General features: G+C 46.1%; 1 protein-coding gene across 1 annotated transcript in view; it reads right to left on the bottom strand.

Annotated features, from left to right (window-relative positions):
* Window positions 1-1,591: 1,591 nt before the first annotated feature.
* The window catches only part of LOC147417743 (U-box domain-containing protein 44-like), a 53,706-nt gene continuing 38,022 nt past the window's right edge, over window positions 1,592-17,275 (bottom strand). The window contains exons 2-3 of the mRNA XM_086506684.1: window positions 3,796-4,099; window positions 1,592-3,714 (exon numbers count right to left, since the gene is read on the bottom strand). Of these exons, the coding sequence (XP_086362810.1) occupies window positions 2,243-3,714; window positions 3,796-4,099 (1,776 nt within the window). The 3' untranslated portion in view covers window positions 1,592-2,242. The remainder of the gene's footprint in view (window positions 3,715-3,795; window positions 4,100-17,275) is intronic.

The raw sequence follows: 17,275 nt of genomic DNA, 5'->3' as shown, positions 1-17,275 counted from the left end.
CCTTGGTGGCTTCAGCATTGCTCTATGGGGCTAAGATATGGGGACCTTCATTGGATCACCACGAGAGGCCGGGCCGCACAGACGGATGGGGGAACATGGAGAAACCTCTCGTCTCTAGGATCTCGCGGCTCATTAGAGCCAAGGCATCAATACCACGGGCCATTATCCGAGCAGAGCTAGCGGCCCCCCCACTGGTGGTGGAGGCGCTCACCAGATCAGTCTCCTTCATAAACCGCACATGGGAACTTCCCAGAGACAGATATGCTCGCATAGCACTTGAGTCCTCTCGACAGTTAGCCATACAAGGAGATACAACATGCTGGTATGGGGAGATGACATCATGGTTTCAGGCGCATGGGTTCAGCATGGACAAGCTGCCACCATTCCAGTACTCATTGGATGCACCATCTCTCAATCTTACACAGTCGGAGATCACCAAGCTCATCCACCAAGACCTGACCCAGCTAGACACCAGGAGGACATGGATACAACCAGCACAAGAATTGGGCACGAAGATGGCTTTCTACAAAGACCACCTTCTCCAGCTCACGGAAGATGGTTTTGTAACGAGACCAAGGTACATGGATACCCACTTGTCTCATGGGATACGATGTGCTATTGGCCAGTTACGCACATCGTCTCACCAGCTACGGATTGAAACTGGGAGATACGGCGGAGTACTGGCAGAGGCTAGGACATGCCCCTTGTGTGACCTGGAACCTGAGACAGAGCTGCATTATACATGCCGCTGCCCCGTCTACTACGAGATACGAGGCCGCTTCCATTGCTTGTTCAGAGAGGGTTTTCGACCACTCTCAAGAATAATGGGATACGAAGATCACAGATGCCTGGGTCTGTTCTTGCTCGAGTTGCGCAGACACAGAGAGAGCCTGCTGAATGGCAAGGCCAGCCAGTCTCAAAGACGGATCACAGACTTCTTCAGAGCAGACACGGGACAGCCACAAGAGCCACTCCCACAGCAGAGCTCCCCCTCGTCTCACACGAGAGGCACACTGATCGACCGAGCGATTGAACTGGGGAAATCCAGGCGCCCACGACTGCGAAAGACTACACAGCATCGACGAAGGCTACGACAAAAGATTCGGAGCACGCTGGCCAGGCATGCACGACGCTCGGTCAGACTACTAACCATGGAGGAAATTGATGAGATTCGCCAACGACCGATGCTAGATCTTTTGTGATTCAGTTATCCCAACAAGCCGCCCATTTTGGCTTACTTAGTTTTTTGCTTGGATCACATTGACCAATCCAAGATCCCATAGAATATATCTTTGTTTTGTTTTGTACTGTTGTTAGGTTATTTTGTTACTCTGACTTTGTATCAGATCCACCACCTTGTAACTTTCTAGTCTCATAGGTCATTATGGCCTTTTGAAGACGTTAATATAACATTTCATCTCTCTCTCTCTCTCTCTCTCTCTCTCTCTCTCTCTCTCTCTCTCTCTCTCTCTCTCTCTCTCTCTCTCTCTCTCTCTCTCTCTCTCTCTCTCTCTCTCTCTCTCTCTCTCTCTCTCTCTCACACACACAAACAGGATCCAGACGTGAGCGCGCACACACAGGTTCTTACACATTTACTGAAAAGCTAATAGCTCCATTATTTTGCTTCTTGTTATTCTGGTCAAATATGTAAGCACATGAAAGAATTATACACTGTAGCATGGTCAGTACAACTGTACTGAGTCCTCAAATGAACAATTACCAAGGAACACTTTACATAAAGTTACAAGGTAACAAGGCATCTATATGAGAAGATTTGTTACCTTTTGTGGCTTGATATGAGACCCAAACCTCGGTAAGAATATTTGCCATTGAAATAAGAGAATGCCAGGGGGGAAAGGTGTGATATAGGGCTCACCAAATTGAGGCACTGATCATAATTATATTTCCCTCTCCTTGATATATCAAGACTCATCACGACCCTTGAACAATGTGGACGTCGCACTAGTCAGGTAGATATATCGAAGTATCATATCAAGATGAATTAAAGCATTAGCAGCTAGCTTGCAAACCTTCGCACCAGCTGCTGACATGGACAGCACTCCAGTTTCTGGTGCTCTATGTTTTCTCCCTCCATTTTTGTCCAGCCGTTTGACTGACACTTAAACGAAGCCTTGCCCTTCAGCCACAAGCTTTACTACTAGGGCTAGCAAGCTGCTTTCCGCAACAAGGCCAAGTGTGTCTCATGCTTTGATAGACCAGCCAGCTTATCATGATCCTTTATTCAAGTAGAAGTTGCAGTCATGTAGCTTGTATCTGTGGGTATCATTCCAAGATGCATTAAAGCAGTAGCAGCTAGCTTGCGAACCTCTGCATTACCTGCTGCCATTGTTTGCATCAGGACAGTTTTGGCAACGTTCGAATTTCGGGCATCTCTATATTTCCTCACTCTAAAGATTTTCTCAAGCAGTTTGATTGACACTTCTGTGGAGCTTTGGTCTTTCCCCACAAGCTTTACTACTGGGACTACCACGCCACTTTTAACGAGAAGGTCGATTCCTTTACGATCATTTCGAGTGCCGTCAATTAAGGTGTAAAGTGCTTTGACAGCCCAACCAGCTGTTTTCACGTCGTCGCCTTTGATCAAATTGGCAAGTGAAGGGATTGCACCTGCTTGCACTAGGCAGAATGTTTCTCTGACATTACATTTCCCACCATGCACTCTACAAGCTTGGAGCTTCTTGATTCCCATGTTTGCCAAGCACCCCACTACAGCTGACACTGGTGTGGATAGATCAACAGTGCAAGAGGATAGGCAGCATATTGCCTCAGCTGCAAGCTGCTTTGCCATTTTGGTACAAGCTACATTATCAATCAGGACTAAAAAAGCTGAAAATAGGTCATATTTGATGAATATTGCCATCACATTAGTTCTTCTGATCCCAAAACTTGCACATTTCGCCAACAAACCAGCAGCACTCTCTTGCATCATTGAGTTAGATCGGTTTACATTGTCTGCACAAACTACTAACAACTTCTCATCCGAAAACATAACAGCTGCCAGCTCTTCAGCTTGTGAAAGAGCCTCCAGGATGGCAAACAATGCCTCTTTTTCTTCTATCGCATCACATTCCAGCTGATCAATGAGGTACTTAACACCTGCTTCTGAAGGTGCTACAGCGCTTAAGTTATCTGAATCTTTGGTTACATCACGCAAAAAACAAAGCAAGCTTCTGCGACTTGCTATTGATAGCTTGCCGCTCTCTAAAAGAGCATAGAAAGTGCGAATCGTCCCCAATTCTGTTACTTGATTACGCACAGTTCCACTATCCTTCGCCATAGACGCGAGTGTTTTCAAGGAATACTCCTGTAAAAGAGTGTCCTTTGACTTCATCATGTTAAAGAGTCTGCCAACTGCTCCTTCAGAGTCAATCTCAAGGGCACTGTCTCTGTCTGTGGCAAGGTTGGAAAGTATTGAAGTAACATCTACCTTAACCTCATCTATAGGATGAGACAAAAACTTCACAAGGATGCGAATGGCACCAGCTTTTGCTAAAGGCAATTTGTTTTGTTCTGTGCAGGAAAGTCGTGATAGCAGTTTCACAGCAGCATGCATGCTTTCAGACGTTCCCTCTTGAACCAAGCTCAACAATGGCGGCACAATGCCTGCACTAACTAGGGCAGCACTATTGAACTCGTTGAGATCAAAGGAGTCCAACACACCAGAGACAAGCTCAAGCTTTACATTCTCATTCCCTGGCAGAAACACATCCATCAAAACTATAAAAAGGGTACAAGCTTTAAATGAAGCGTTATCGGATAGTAAACTATGTGTACCTGAAATCAAGCCAACAACCAGAGGCTCTAAAAGAGTTGATCTGGCCGCTTCAAGTATCATCTCTGTATCACCCTTGCACAAATTATCCAAAAGGACTCTGATCTGCGGCCTGCGATTTTCTGGGGCAGAATTGAGGACAGTTGCAATGACAAGAATAGAGCCTTTTTCTGAAGTAATGGCTAGCTTGCCGGCTGGGACTTTTGATAACTCACATAGAAGTAGCAGGGAACTACTTTTCTCTGCAGGATTTTTTTGCAGAAAACCCAACAATAAACGGACAGCCCCAGATTCTACAATAGCTACCTGAAGACAAAAAAGGGACACGCTCATAAGAAACTAGCCGAACCATATCTGGACTTCGCGATTAAAAAGACAAAAAGGTGTCAATCGGACAATTAATCAAGTAGCCCAAAGCTCTTAAAAGCCTGATGTGTTTATATTTGTGAAAATGGCATTTTTCAAACAGCTAACCAGTACCTTCAGATTTGATTTTGTTACACCAGGCAAGCTGAATTGATTGCAAGGGTTGGTCATTCCCTTTAAGTACTTATTGCTTATATAAATTTGTAAACAAAGAGCTTTTTCACAGAGCTAACCACTACATTAAGCATTGATTGCACCAAGGAATTGCACCAGTAAAGTTAAATGCTCTTTCTTCTTAATTAGGCAGGTCGACATTTAGAGAAACTGTAAACACATGCCCACCTCTATGGATCACTGATAGCTGATACCTCCTCTTAAATCACAAGGGAGGTTCAACTAAAATATCACTAAATAGGATTGCAGCCAGAGATCTGCGTTTCTGCACCCCATACAAGCCCAGTCGATCTGCCGATTTGCAACAGTAAATGGCATTGGTGTTGAGGCCCAACATAGAAGCATTTGGCCATATATTCAGTATCAGTCCCAAAGAAGGTGTTTTCAGCCTATCCAGAGATAGATACGATGTTCCCAAGCATAGATTTAGCCTTTCCGATTAGACAGCAGCCCCAAGAGGAGGCTCATTGAGGATAGACTGAGTAGAAAAGTGAAGTCTCAAAAAGAGTTAGCAGTGCGTGCCAAGTCATCTCTCTGTTTGCCTTCATTCAAATTTCAAGGTACCATCATTATTGCATGAGCATTCAGGTTACAATCTCTTGTACACATTGTTTTTGAAACAAAGAAGCATACCACTCTGGAAACGAAGTGGGGGGGGCGTTAACCACCTTCACTTCTCTATCTTCTGTATCTTAAAGGTCAACATTCACTAAGAAAGTGAAGGAATGAAGAGATGAGAGTAGGTAGAGGAGGCAAACACAGAGAGAGAGAGAGAGAGAGAGAGAGAGAGAGAGAGAGAGAGAGAGAGAGAGAGAGAGATGTTATGAATGTTAATATGTCTTCGAAAGGCCAAAATGACCTATGAGACCAAAAAGTTACAATTGGTGAATCTGATACCATGTCTGAGTACGGAAAGTACAAAGAACTAAAACTAAAGCACTAAGGAACTGAAACGAGATAGAGGGAGGGGGGTGGTGGGTTCAAATGAAATCTCTTATCGGTCGCTGTCGAATCTCATCAATATCCTCCATGGTCAATACTCTGACTGGGCGTCTTGCATGTCGAGCTAGAGTGATCGGAGGGGCAGCTAGTTCCGCTCGGGTAATCGCGTGTGGTACAGAGGCCTTGGCTCTAATCGTTCGGGAAATCATAGATACCAAAGGTCTCTCCATTGACTTCCAAGTATCCTGATCCACAGATGGTCCCCAAATCTGGACCCCATAAAGCATAGCCGAAGCCACCACAGTATCAAAGAGCCAAAGTTTTGTTCGTGGTTCCCGAAACTGCACTTGTGAACACATCCTCTCCAACCCTCCCAAGGCCGCAAAGGCTCTAGACAATCTAGCATCTGCTGCTTTCTTAAGAGTAAACTTCGGTCCTGTAAATACCACACCAAGGTATGTGTATGCATCTGTGTACTCTACTGTATCCTCGCCATATGCAAATGTAGGTGCCGATCTCCTAACCCACTGCGGTGTGGTGTTAAACACCATAACTTTGGTTTTACCCAAATTTACCGACAGTCCGCTGTCCTCCGCGAATTTATGTAATGCATCTAACTGCCTCTGCATTCCATCCGGTGATTCTGCTATCAATACAATATCATCTGCATACAACAACAAAGGGATCCATGACCCTGCAAGTGGGGCACCTCTGTCACCCTCTCTATCAATGTAATCTGATACCTCATCTATATACATACCAAATAAAGTAGGGGACAGTGGGCATCCCTGCTTTACTCCAACGGTGGAATGAACAATGTCGGAATCCCCTTCTGGAGTACGTACATAACCAGTTACTGACCCGTATAAGGCCATGATCCCCCAGATAATCTCTTCGGGGACCCCTAACTCTTGCATTTTGCGCATCAATCTGGCCCTTGGTACTGTATCAAAAGCTTTCCGAAAATCCACAAAGCAACAATACATCCTTCTCCCGCTTGCACTTCCTTCCTCAATAATGGCTCTGAGCGTAAGAATATGATCTAAAGTGGAATAACCTCTCCTGAATCCAGCTTGTCCTGTTGCCCTTATGCCCTCATTCTCTGCCCATCTACTCAGTTTTTGTTCCAGAATGGATGCGTACAGTCGGGTCAATGTGTGACCCACCATAATGGTACAGTAGTTCCCGTGCATCATAGGATCTCCTGACTTGAAAATAGGTACGACAGTAGATAATTTCCAAGATTCAGGCAATCCTTCACACATGACCCGATTAAACAGACGAGCAAGGACTTCTGAAAGTAGATCCCTTGCATGGTTCAGATGTTCTGCTACTAAACCCTCATGATCATATGCTCTTCTTGTCTTCATCTTAGCAATGGCTTTTTCCACCATTTCCGTAGTAAAGAAAGTACTAGTAGCAGGGCATGGCTCTAGCGGATCTGGTAATGGAGGCTGTCCAGATACCGTATATAATGATGTTACATATTGACCCCAAATCTCAAGAGAAGTAATTGTCGGAGGCGATGAGTGCTCGTGAAATAAACGCCAGGCCTCATGTGAGTCCTGACTCAAGAAGAGCTGATATAAATCCTTCTCCAGTTTGGCTAAAAATGCCCTTTTCTTGCGACGTACTATACGCCGAAGAGCAATCCAAGACTGCTTATATGTGATGATCCCAAGTGTAAGCTCTTTCTGGACCTGGGTTCTCGTCTCTCTGCATTCCTCGTCGTACCAACTGTTTTGAGGCATGTTCCCAGATCCTCTCTTCTGATCAAGCTGAGTATGTGGGTATGCTTCTTGTGCTGCTCCATGTAGTATCCTCTGTTAGCTGAGAAGTAATCTCCTCTACAGTATATACTGGCTCGGCTGCCCACATCCTATTATGGATCTTTTCCACATAGACTGGATCAGTCTCTGGCGTGAAAGTATATCTTGTGTGTGTCTTCTTCCTTTGTACTTGAGAGGCATTGTATTGGAAGGAGATTGATAAGGTCAAGAGAGCATGATCCACTGCAATCCCAACCGGTCTGGGTCCCACCTTAAAGTCCTCGATACTAGAAATAAAGCTTAGTGAAGTCATGACATAATCCACTGTACTGGCCCCATGCCTGTGCGGGAAGCATGTGAAATTTGAATCCCCTAGATAAAGGGAAATTCCCTAGACCATTAAGTATGGCCAAACCATGTGTAGTTGCCATTTCCATGAGATGTCTCCCATATTCAGTGTGTTCTTTATCCTGTGAGTTTCTAGTAAGCCCCTCCTGTGATAAATCCACTTCTCTGAGCATTTCTTCAGAAGTATCATAGAATACTGCTTGAGAGTTGGCCGTTCTGGCATTAAAGTCTCCTAAGAGAACGATGTCTCCATCTCTAGAGAACTCCCATATGTCATTATTCAGTATGGAGAAAGGGGACTGTCCTTTAGGTGAGGAGTAGACTGATGTACTTGGAGGGAAGTAGCATATAGCGATACATAGAAATCTACCTGTCTCGGCTCTCATTCTCACCCACATATACCTTGCTTGTTCATCCTTCCTGATAATCTGTAGTAGTGGTTTCAGCTCCTCTTTAAATAAGACTGCTACTCCTCCTGAACCCCAGCTATCGCATAGATCTCTTATTTGGTCGACCAGCTGTTTCCCATAAATACCCCTTCACATGTGGCATAAGCTGTCCCGGTATCTGGTGTGTCTCTGAGTAGAAAACTATGTCTCTGTCCCTAAAGCTGTCTTCAAAGGCACCTACATCTAGCCTATATGATCCATTACAATTCCACGCCGCTATCCAGAGCGTCGCCCCATAGGTCTCGCACCGTCATGATGAGCGCTTTTCCAGAACCACTACTTTCCCTCGTCTATAAAAGGCGATTTTCCCCTTTTCTCTTGCTGCCCTGATCTCTGGCATCAACTCTTGCATGTGTGCCACTTGTGCCAATGTAAGGTCATCTCCCAGGAAAATACTGGTTTTCTTAAGAGTTGGCCTCTTCTTTAGAAATTCTTTCCTTATTTCTATATTCGGGAAGCGGAGAATAAGTGCCCTATCCTTTACGTTTCCCTTCTCGTCGATTCCTTTCTTGCCCACTCTCCACGCACTTGTGTGAGTAGGCTCTGTGATGCCCATGCGTTGTAGCAGTTCCCTCACTTCTTCATCTACATTCTCTTTGTCTTTGACTCCTGCGACCCACACATGCAGAGCCCGATTCTTCCTTTTCTGCTCTTCCTCAATGGTAATATTAATAATGGTGGAGGTGGGTGTGGTCTCAGGCATCTGGGCCTTCCCTTTCTTCGCATCCTCAATCCATTTCTCTGCTTCATCAACCTTTCTTGTGTCTTAACAAGACGTTCCGCCAATGAAGATGCCGTTTTCGATTTCTGTTCATCTCCTTCTCGTAGAGCTTTCATATGATCCTTCATGTCCTCGAGCTCCTTCAGTACCGAAGGTTGGTCGTCTCCCTTCTCCTTAGTTGCAGATTTGCAAGCCGCAAGTTCTCCTTTTAGCTCCTCGATTATTGCATCTTTTTCCCCCATGTGCTTTTCCATATTTGTTCTCCATGCTTCAAAACTTGCTACTGCCTCATCGAGTTTCTTTTGCATAACGCATTCTGTTACATTTACTTCGGCCTTGATTAGGTTTCGTAATTCCGTTTTCACGATCTGAATTTCCTCATTCTGTATCCCCCGGATCTCTCTCTTTAGTTCTCTCGTCATGTCTCCATACATGGAGTTCCTGTAGCTCTCAGCATTCGCGTGCATTTCCTTCCTGATGTCATCCCTCATATAGTTTAGCTTTGATTTGAGCATCAGCTGGACCTTCTCCATCAGTAGCTCATCATGTATCCTCGAGGTTTTCCCAACTCGTAAGGATCCTGGTGATAGTACAGATCTCTGTTTCTCCGTTTGAAAGTAGCTGTCGTTTTTTTTGGGGTGGTGTAGCTATCTACACCTGGCCCTTCCCCTTCAGTAGGCGGATCCATCGAACCCGAGCCACAAATGTGGGGTAGGGTACTAGGGTGAGGGAGTGAGAATAAGGCAAACTTAAAAGTTTATTTTAAAGCTTAAAAACCTTTAAACTTTAAAAGTTTAATTCAAAGCTTAAAGACCTTTAAACTTTAACGTAGGAGATGGGGGTCTCTCTACGCGTAGATGGAGGAGGGGTGCCGGGGACTTGCTACGCGTAGGAAGTCCTTCTACGCGTAGAAGGAGAGGGCGATCTGTCCTACGCGCTGTTGTCCTACGCGACACTGCTCTCTCTCCCTCTTTGGCCCGCGTGAAGGACTGCTGATACCTCTTGGGCGATGCCGGGCAGGTACGAACTGCTGTATGGCTACAGTTCAGTAGAATAAGGCAGCACGCCACTGTTCCCAGCAATTTCAAGCAGGTGGCTGAAGTGGCTGCGAGAGAGAGACTGCGTCCTTACCCTCTTGTTTGCTGCATGAGATTGCCCCCTTTGTTTCCTGCACGACCTGGCCCTCTGCTTCCCAACGCGAGTGCTGTGCTGCACGAGACCTCTGCTGCAGCCTCACGAGCGCGCCCTGCAGCCCCTGTCATGTGACCCCTAGCCTCAGCCCCGCGCCAGAGAGAGAGAGAGAGAGAGAGAGAGAGAGAGAGAGAGAGAGAGAGAGATGACCCATTTTTGTGCAGCATGTTAACCGCGCTCGCTCTTCCACCAAGGATCCTTCTTCCCCAGACTTTCTTCCTATACCGTCATTTGAAGAGTGCTTCCCTAGAAGCACCAAAGAGTGCAGGTATTAGAGAGAGAGAGAGAGAGAGAGAGAGAGAGAGAGAGAGAGAGAGAGAGAATTCAGTAACTCAACAGCTTGAAGCATGAGAATAAGGGGGCAGCTGTCACTGAAATATCGATAAATCGCTTAGAGTCCTGCAAATAGGGGAGGCGGGCTGACCTGGCTCATAATAAGCCATGTCAACAAAATAATGGCAATTGGCATAAAAGCTAATAGATGTACCACCTCGCCTAAAAATGGGGCAACTGGATCAAAGAGGAGTCAACTCACTAACAAAAGGTCAAGGACAATATATGATGGACCAGAACAAAGCCAAAATGCACCAATAACCATGAGATGCCACCATCAGATGATGACACATCTCCACCACCTCTCTTCATTGCTAGATGGGGATCCAACACTTGATGTGGAAAACTATGTTGTGTGTTACGCGAGCATTGCGGAATAAGGTTTTGATAGAGTGCCATTGTCCACCTTTTTCGGGTCATCGCGGCATAGACACCACCTTGAAGGTATGGAGCCCTACTTCTACTAGCCAAGGCTCAACAAGGATGTGGACGAGTTTGTTTACAGTTGTTTAGTATTCCAAAAGGTCAAGTTTGACAGGCATAAGACACCAGGTCTTCTCCAACATTTACCCATACCTAGCTGACCGTGGAAAAGTATAGCAATGGACTTCATTTTTTATCTTCCCAAGACTCATAGTAGACATGATGGCATTTGGACAATCATCGACAAATTCAGCAAACACGCTCACTTCATTCTGGTAAAGAAGACAGTTAACCTGATCATTAGGCTAAACTGTTTGTCTCGCAGATTTTTCGATTACATGGTATGCCCGAGTCTATAGTTTCAGATAGAGATCCCCGCTTCACAAGTTTGTTTTGGAGGCCAAGGTAGGAGAATATTGGTACACAACTACAATTCTCGTCCTTGTTCCACCCATAGACAAATGGGCAATGAGAGATAGCAAAGTCAGTGATTTTGGACTTGTTGAAGTCATATATCTCTGATCAGAAGACTCAATGGGAGAAGTATTTTCCCTTGGTGGAGTTTGCCTACAACAACACAATTCATACATCTACGGGGAAGGCACCATTTGAGATTATAGAGTGTCAAGAGGTTCTTAAGGGTCTTGAGGTTCTTGAGGTTTTCTTTTGCTTGCAAATCGCGTTGGAGAAGGATCTTCTCTTCACCCGAGTTCTACTCTTTTCCGCGGGCGCACCCCTTGGCGGCCTTGCGCTCACACCAAGGTTGCTTTTTCCCACCTCACGTCGATTGGCCGGCCGCTAAGTGCACGGTCCGCTCTCAATGAGTGAAAAGAGACACAAGGGGAAACTGGATAAGCCCTTCTTTCTTGGGATTCCTGTCACTCTTCAACAAAACACGATACGCCAAAGTAAACTTGGGTTCGTGCGACCGCAACAAGCAAAAAAAATTCTTGTGGTTCTTGTGGTTCTTTCCTTGAGTAATGCAGAACACTTCCAAAGCTCTGATACCAATGTAAGGTGCAGCGGAATGAATGTTGTATGTTCTCAAGATTAGTGATCTTTATTTGCTCAAGGTTCCTTTTAGTTCTTAGGAAAGGAGAGAGCTTTCCGTCTTTATGGAGAGTGCTATGATCACGAACAAAGTGAGTGGATATTGTGCACAAGTTTGCATAGGTACGTCCGTACCTTACCTTTCGTACGGTACAACCGTACGGTACGGTAAGGTACGTACCGTACGGTACGTCGGTACCGTACGGTGTTGTAGTTTTAAAAATCTGAATGTGTAGCGTTAGGGTGCGGACCTTGAACGCGAGCCAATTTGGGGCCTTTTGGTGGTCTGGAATGCTAATAGGCTAATAGCCCAAGGCTGTATGCCTTATACTCACTTCACGTAACTTTCCAAAGAGCAACAGAGATTGCAAAGAAGTTTACAACTTCATAGACAGGACTCAAGAGTCATTTCCCGTGTAGAAAGGTAAGCTCCGCTCTCTTTCTTGCCCCTCCCACTGTTTTTCCTTACGTTGCGCGTACTCTTCGCGACAACCCTCCCTCTATTTCTCATGTGTTTGCACTCTTCACAGAAATTCATCATGCCACACAAGACCAACCCCAACTGGCAGCTTGTAGTTGAACTTTGTTTTATGATTTATCATCGAGGCTTGAGGCATTTGAGTTTTATGTCCAATTGTCAATATGTTCATTTTCAGCATTGTAATTTGTAATGTAGATTGCTTATGAGTCTAAGGGTTTTCCACTAAAACATGAGTTTTTTACAAATGGTACGTACCTATTACGTACCTGAAAGGTGGTTCAGTACGGAAGTACGTTCCATACGTACCTAAAACATGTCGTACACAACGTACCTTTCCACCTTGATTGTGCGTGCAAGGGTATGAGACTGAGAGAAGGAGAAAAAAGAGATACGACACCCGAGAGGTTGTAAAACCCTCCTCCGAAGGCCCCACTCTCGTCGGCGAGAGTGGTCTAACTTTGATTGCACAAAGGTGTACAATGATGATGCATGGACTGATGCAAACGGGGACTATGTCGATGACGACGATGATGACTTTAGGGCTGAATTTGGTTCTCTTCTATTTGCTGTCCACAAGGGGAAAATGTTGAGGATCTGGGTGATCTTGGGGCTGCTTCATATGGCTGAAAATCCCTGGTTTTGTCGAAGGTATTAGGGCTTGATAAAAACGCTCAAGACAAGGGATCAGGGCTGCGTTTTTATGCTACTGTTGTAGGCTGAAAACGCTGATGCTTTACAGGTTTTAGGGCTGCGAATTAGCGCTGCTGTATCTGCTACAAAAACGCTGTTGTGCTGTGTTTTTCAAGGCTGAAAACTGAAGTACAAAAACGCTGGATATGCTGCTTGTTGGCGACCAAAAACGCTGGATATTGAGGCTGCTGCAGGTGTGTAAAACGCCAACGATGCTGACCTTTCTGGCGATGGTTGCAAGTGGAGAAACGCCAAGGGGAAGATAGGCTTGATGGCGATCCCAGAAAACGCTGATGGGCTCAAGGGAGGTGGCCTCACCAAGATGGCTTGGGGAGGGTCTTGCTGAGAGGGAGGGAACACCTCTTGCTTGGAAGCCTGCTGTGCTCCTTGCTCATCTGCCCTATTGTGCTAACTTGGGTTTGCTTATATATTAACTTACCCAATTTGCCCTACTGAGTTCCCAACAAACGTCACTTAATAAATAAGTGAAAAATGTTAAAAATAGGGAAAAATAGGATAAAGTCACTTGAAAAATTCCCCAACTGATGGAATCTGATGGAAATGCTTATGCTTATGCAGTGTGCAACCAGAGGATATGCATCTACACTGAGTGGCTGGGCATGCACGGTCTACGAATAGACTCACAAAAGTGCCAGATCACTTCTAATCTAAACTGACTGGACTGACGGAAACCCTGTTATGGTGTAGCTTGTCCACGGACACATAGGGTTGGATGTGTCACGTGACATTCCACCTATTCTAAGCACCAAAGATAAGATTTTTGAAGCAGATCAGTACGCTCAAGATCTGGACACTGCTCTTGCGAAGGTGCATGAGGCTCTCGAGAAGTCTCAAGCACGGCATAAGAAGGCAGCAGACAGGTATCGACATGAGCTTCAGCTGAAGGTGGATGATTGGGTGCTCTTACGGTTTGCCTACGGAATTGGAAGAGTAAGGAGCAGCTTTTTCCAACGTTGAGTATGCGATACTACGGCCCTTTCCAGATTCAAGAGAAGATCGATAATGTATCCTTCATATTGAAGTTACCAAATACTTGGAAGATTCACAATGCATTTCATGCAAGTCTATTGAGGCCTTTCAAAGGTGAAGTGCCAGTGGATAGGGAGCCAGAGGAGCAAACAGAAGTGGAAGAGGTTTTGTTGTGCATCAGGGGCACTGATCAACTGGAGAAAGACTATGGCTTTCTGGGTTGGCAGTGCTCCTATGCCTGACTGCTCGCCAGGTGAGGGCTTCACTTGGATACCCCCAGGGACCATTGTACGATATTTGGGGTTGTCAGATTGGCCTAGATTTGTCTCCAAAGCAGCAGACTGCTCCCCTCCTCCTCTCCTCTCCATTAGGAGGAAGCTGCTACATTGGAGTTACTGCACAGCTCTCTTTGGCTGGTAGAGTGGTAGTGGTCAACCAAGTGTTGTCGGCTACTATGTGGTACATCACGTCCTGTTGGATCTTCTCGAGTTCTTGTATCAGCCAGCTGGAGAGGCTCATCTGAAAATTTTGTTGTCAGGGCACGACACTCAATCAGTCAGAGCCAAAGTGTCCAGGCAGGTCATTACCTTACCATGTTCTCAGAGCGGGTTAGGGATCATCGATCCAGCACGGCAGAGCAGAGCTCTCCTAGGGAAGCTGGTGGTCAGAGGACTTCTTCCAAGGGAGGAGCCCTAGAAGGAGTTGTTGCTACAACGGATTCGTGCTCGAGTTTCTCATACGGGCAGTCCTTGGAGCCCGTCCATTAGATGGATTTTTACAGAGATGCGCCGGGTCGGCCTGAGCAGGAGTTGAGAGGACCCTTTGCCGCGAGTCTGCTTAGGTCTTGGGAGCAGTTGAGGAGTGGCCTGGAGCAGCACCAGCCCACTTGCATGGAGGAGCGTTTGAGACAGCCACTTGTTTGGAACCCCATGGTTACCACATAGAGAGGCCACTTGGTGGCCAGCAGGCCTCACGTTTCTTGGGGTCCCATGGCAGAGGGTCTAGCTTGCACAACACATCCAACCCTATGTGTCCGTGGACAAGCTACAACATGACCAGGGTTCAGTTCAATTAGAATAGGAAGTGATCCGGCACTTTTGTGAGTCTGTTCGCAGACCGTGCATGACCAGTCACTTAGATTAGATGCATATCCTCCGGTTGCACACAGCATGATCATCAGCATTCCCATCAGAATCCATCAGAGGAACTTTCCAATGCATTAAACCTATTTTCCCTATTTTTGACATTTTTCACTTATTATTTTTAAGTGACTTTTGTTGGAAAGTAGGTAGGGCAATTTTGCTAAGTTTGTATATAAGCAAACCTAGCGCTAGCACTTTCTGGCAGAAGAGGCAGCAGGAGCACCTTGCTCAACAGGCAACTTCTCAGCAGAACCCCATCAGAAGACCTAGCGTTTTGCAGATTGCAAGTCCTAGCATTTTTGGATGTAGCAAAACAGCAGCACAAAGCCTTGGCGTTTTTGCATTGCAGAGCAACTTCGGCATTAGTAGACACAGCAGAACCCCTTCACGACAGCAGAATTCAATCCCTAGCGTTTTTGGATCAGCCTAGACCTCAGCACTTTTGCAGTTCCCTCACGACAAGGCCACAAGAAGACCAGCATTTTCAGTTTTCAGCAGTTAGCACCCGCAGTACCAGTCCCGAACCTCGCAGATCTCACCTTCCCGCAGCAGATCCTCGCCGCACGGTGAAATCCATCAAGGTTTACAGATTCAGCCCAGAAAACGCAGATTTCAGCATCTGCGTTTTCAGCGCGTTGTCGTCATCGACATTGTCACCGACACAGAGTCAGAATTCAGCAGATAAAGATTTGCAGATTTCAGCCCTTAGCGATTTCAGTTTTCAGCCCGTCTCGTCGTCGTCCTCATCGTCGTCGACATCGTCGGCAAGTCCAAGCATTGTAGAGATTTGTGCAATCATAAGTAGACCGCTCTCGCCATAGAGAGTGGGGCCTTCGGAGGAGGGTTTGACAACTTTTCTGGTGTCGTATTCTCTTCTCTCTCCATCTCTCAGTCTCATGCACTTCCATTCATAGTGTCCATTCACTTTGTTTGTGTCCATTGCACTCTCTCACTAAAGGAACGGAAGGCTCTCCCTTCCATAAGTAAAAGGAACCCTTGAGCACAGTTCGAAGCACTCATCTTGAGCAAAGTTCAACATTCACTTCCGCTGCACCTTACATTGGTACCAGAGCTTTGGCAGTGTTCTGTATCACTCAAGGAAAGAACCACAAGAATCACAAGAATTTTTTTGCTTGTTGCGGTCGTACATAACCCAAGTCCTCTTGGGCGTGTCGATTCCTAATCGTGTTTTTGAAGAGTGACAGGAATCCCAAGAAAGAAGGGCTTGTCTAGCCTCCCCTTGTGCCTCTTTTCACTCATTGAGAGCGGACCGTGCACTTCGCAGCCGGCCAATCGACATGAGGTGGGAAAAAGAAACCTTGGTGTGAGCGCAAGGCCGTCAAGGGGTGCGCCCGCGGAAAAGAGCAGAACTCGGGTGAAGAGAAGATCCTTCTCGAACACAGATTGCAAGCGAAAGAAGAACCTTAAGAACCTCAAGACCTGCAAGAACCTCAAGAACCCCAAGAACCAAGACCCCCAAGAACCCAAGTTCCTCGTGAACTTAAGAACCCAAGACCACAAGAACCCACAAGAACCCACGACTTCAATGAATGATCATCACTCGAAGGAATGGATACTTCGCTTGGAGGTGATAAGCATGAGAGAGGCGAAGAAGAATTTTCCCCACCAAGAGGTTTTTCTGACCCACTCCCTTCCCCATCTACGCCAAGTATTGCACTAACTCCTATGAAGGAGTTTCCGCAGTTGTTTATGGACAGGAAGTTAGAACACGAAGAAAGAAGGGCAGCCATAGATCGTGACTACGAAGAAAGAAGGACAGCCATAGATCGTGAATACGACGCAAGAATGGAAGCCATAGCGCGAGAGCAAAGAAAGACAAGCAAGATTTGATTGCAAGAACAGATCACAAGTGCAGGGGCACTTTGCACAGAATCAGAAAAAGGAGACTCTCTCAGTCTCTACTTCTCCAAAGCACGACACACATGATTTGCATGATAATGATAAGCATGAAGAATTACATGACAATGACAAGCATGATGGTTTGGATGACAATGACAAGCATGATGAAAAAAAAAATTCGAGAAAAAGATCCTTCTATTAGTTAATGAAAGCTGCCCGTAGGGCTACAACCACCTCTGCAAGAGAGGGCTACAACAAACATGATGGGGAGACTCTCCCAATGAAAGAACAACATATATACAATGAGGCTAAATCAAGGGATGGGAGGAGGGAAGAGCCACACAGGTGGTCGGTAGTGCCATCTGAGCACACCCTGGACAATGGTGTAGAAAGGCCCAGGGCGCCAGAGTCAAACGAAAGCCTTGCGGAGCTCCCGCATGCGGTCGGAGCTGCCCTGTAGTCCCTCAAGCTGTCCTCTGAGAGTATGGATCAGCTCTAGCCAAAAGTCACGAACAGTCTCTGCTGGTGGCACAGAGCGAGCCTCAAAAATGCG

The sequence above is a fragment of the Adiantum capillus-veneris genome, chromosome 30 (genome assembly GCF_014529385.1).
Source record: "Adiantum capillus-veneris isolate H3 chromosome 30, ASM1452938v2, whole genome shotgun sequence".
In the NCBI taxonomy this organism is placed as follows: Eukaryota; Viridiplantae; Streptophyta; class Polypodiopsida; order Polypodiales; family Pteridaceae; genus Adiantum; species Adiantum capillus-veneris.
This window is presented reverse-complemented; position numbering and strand designations above follow the sequence as displayed.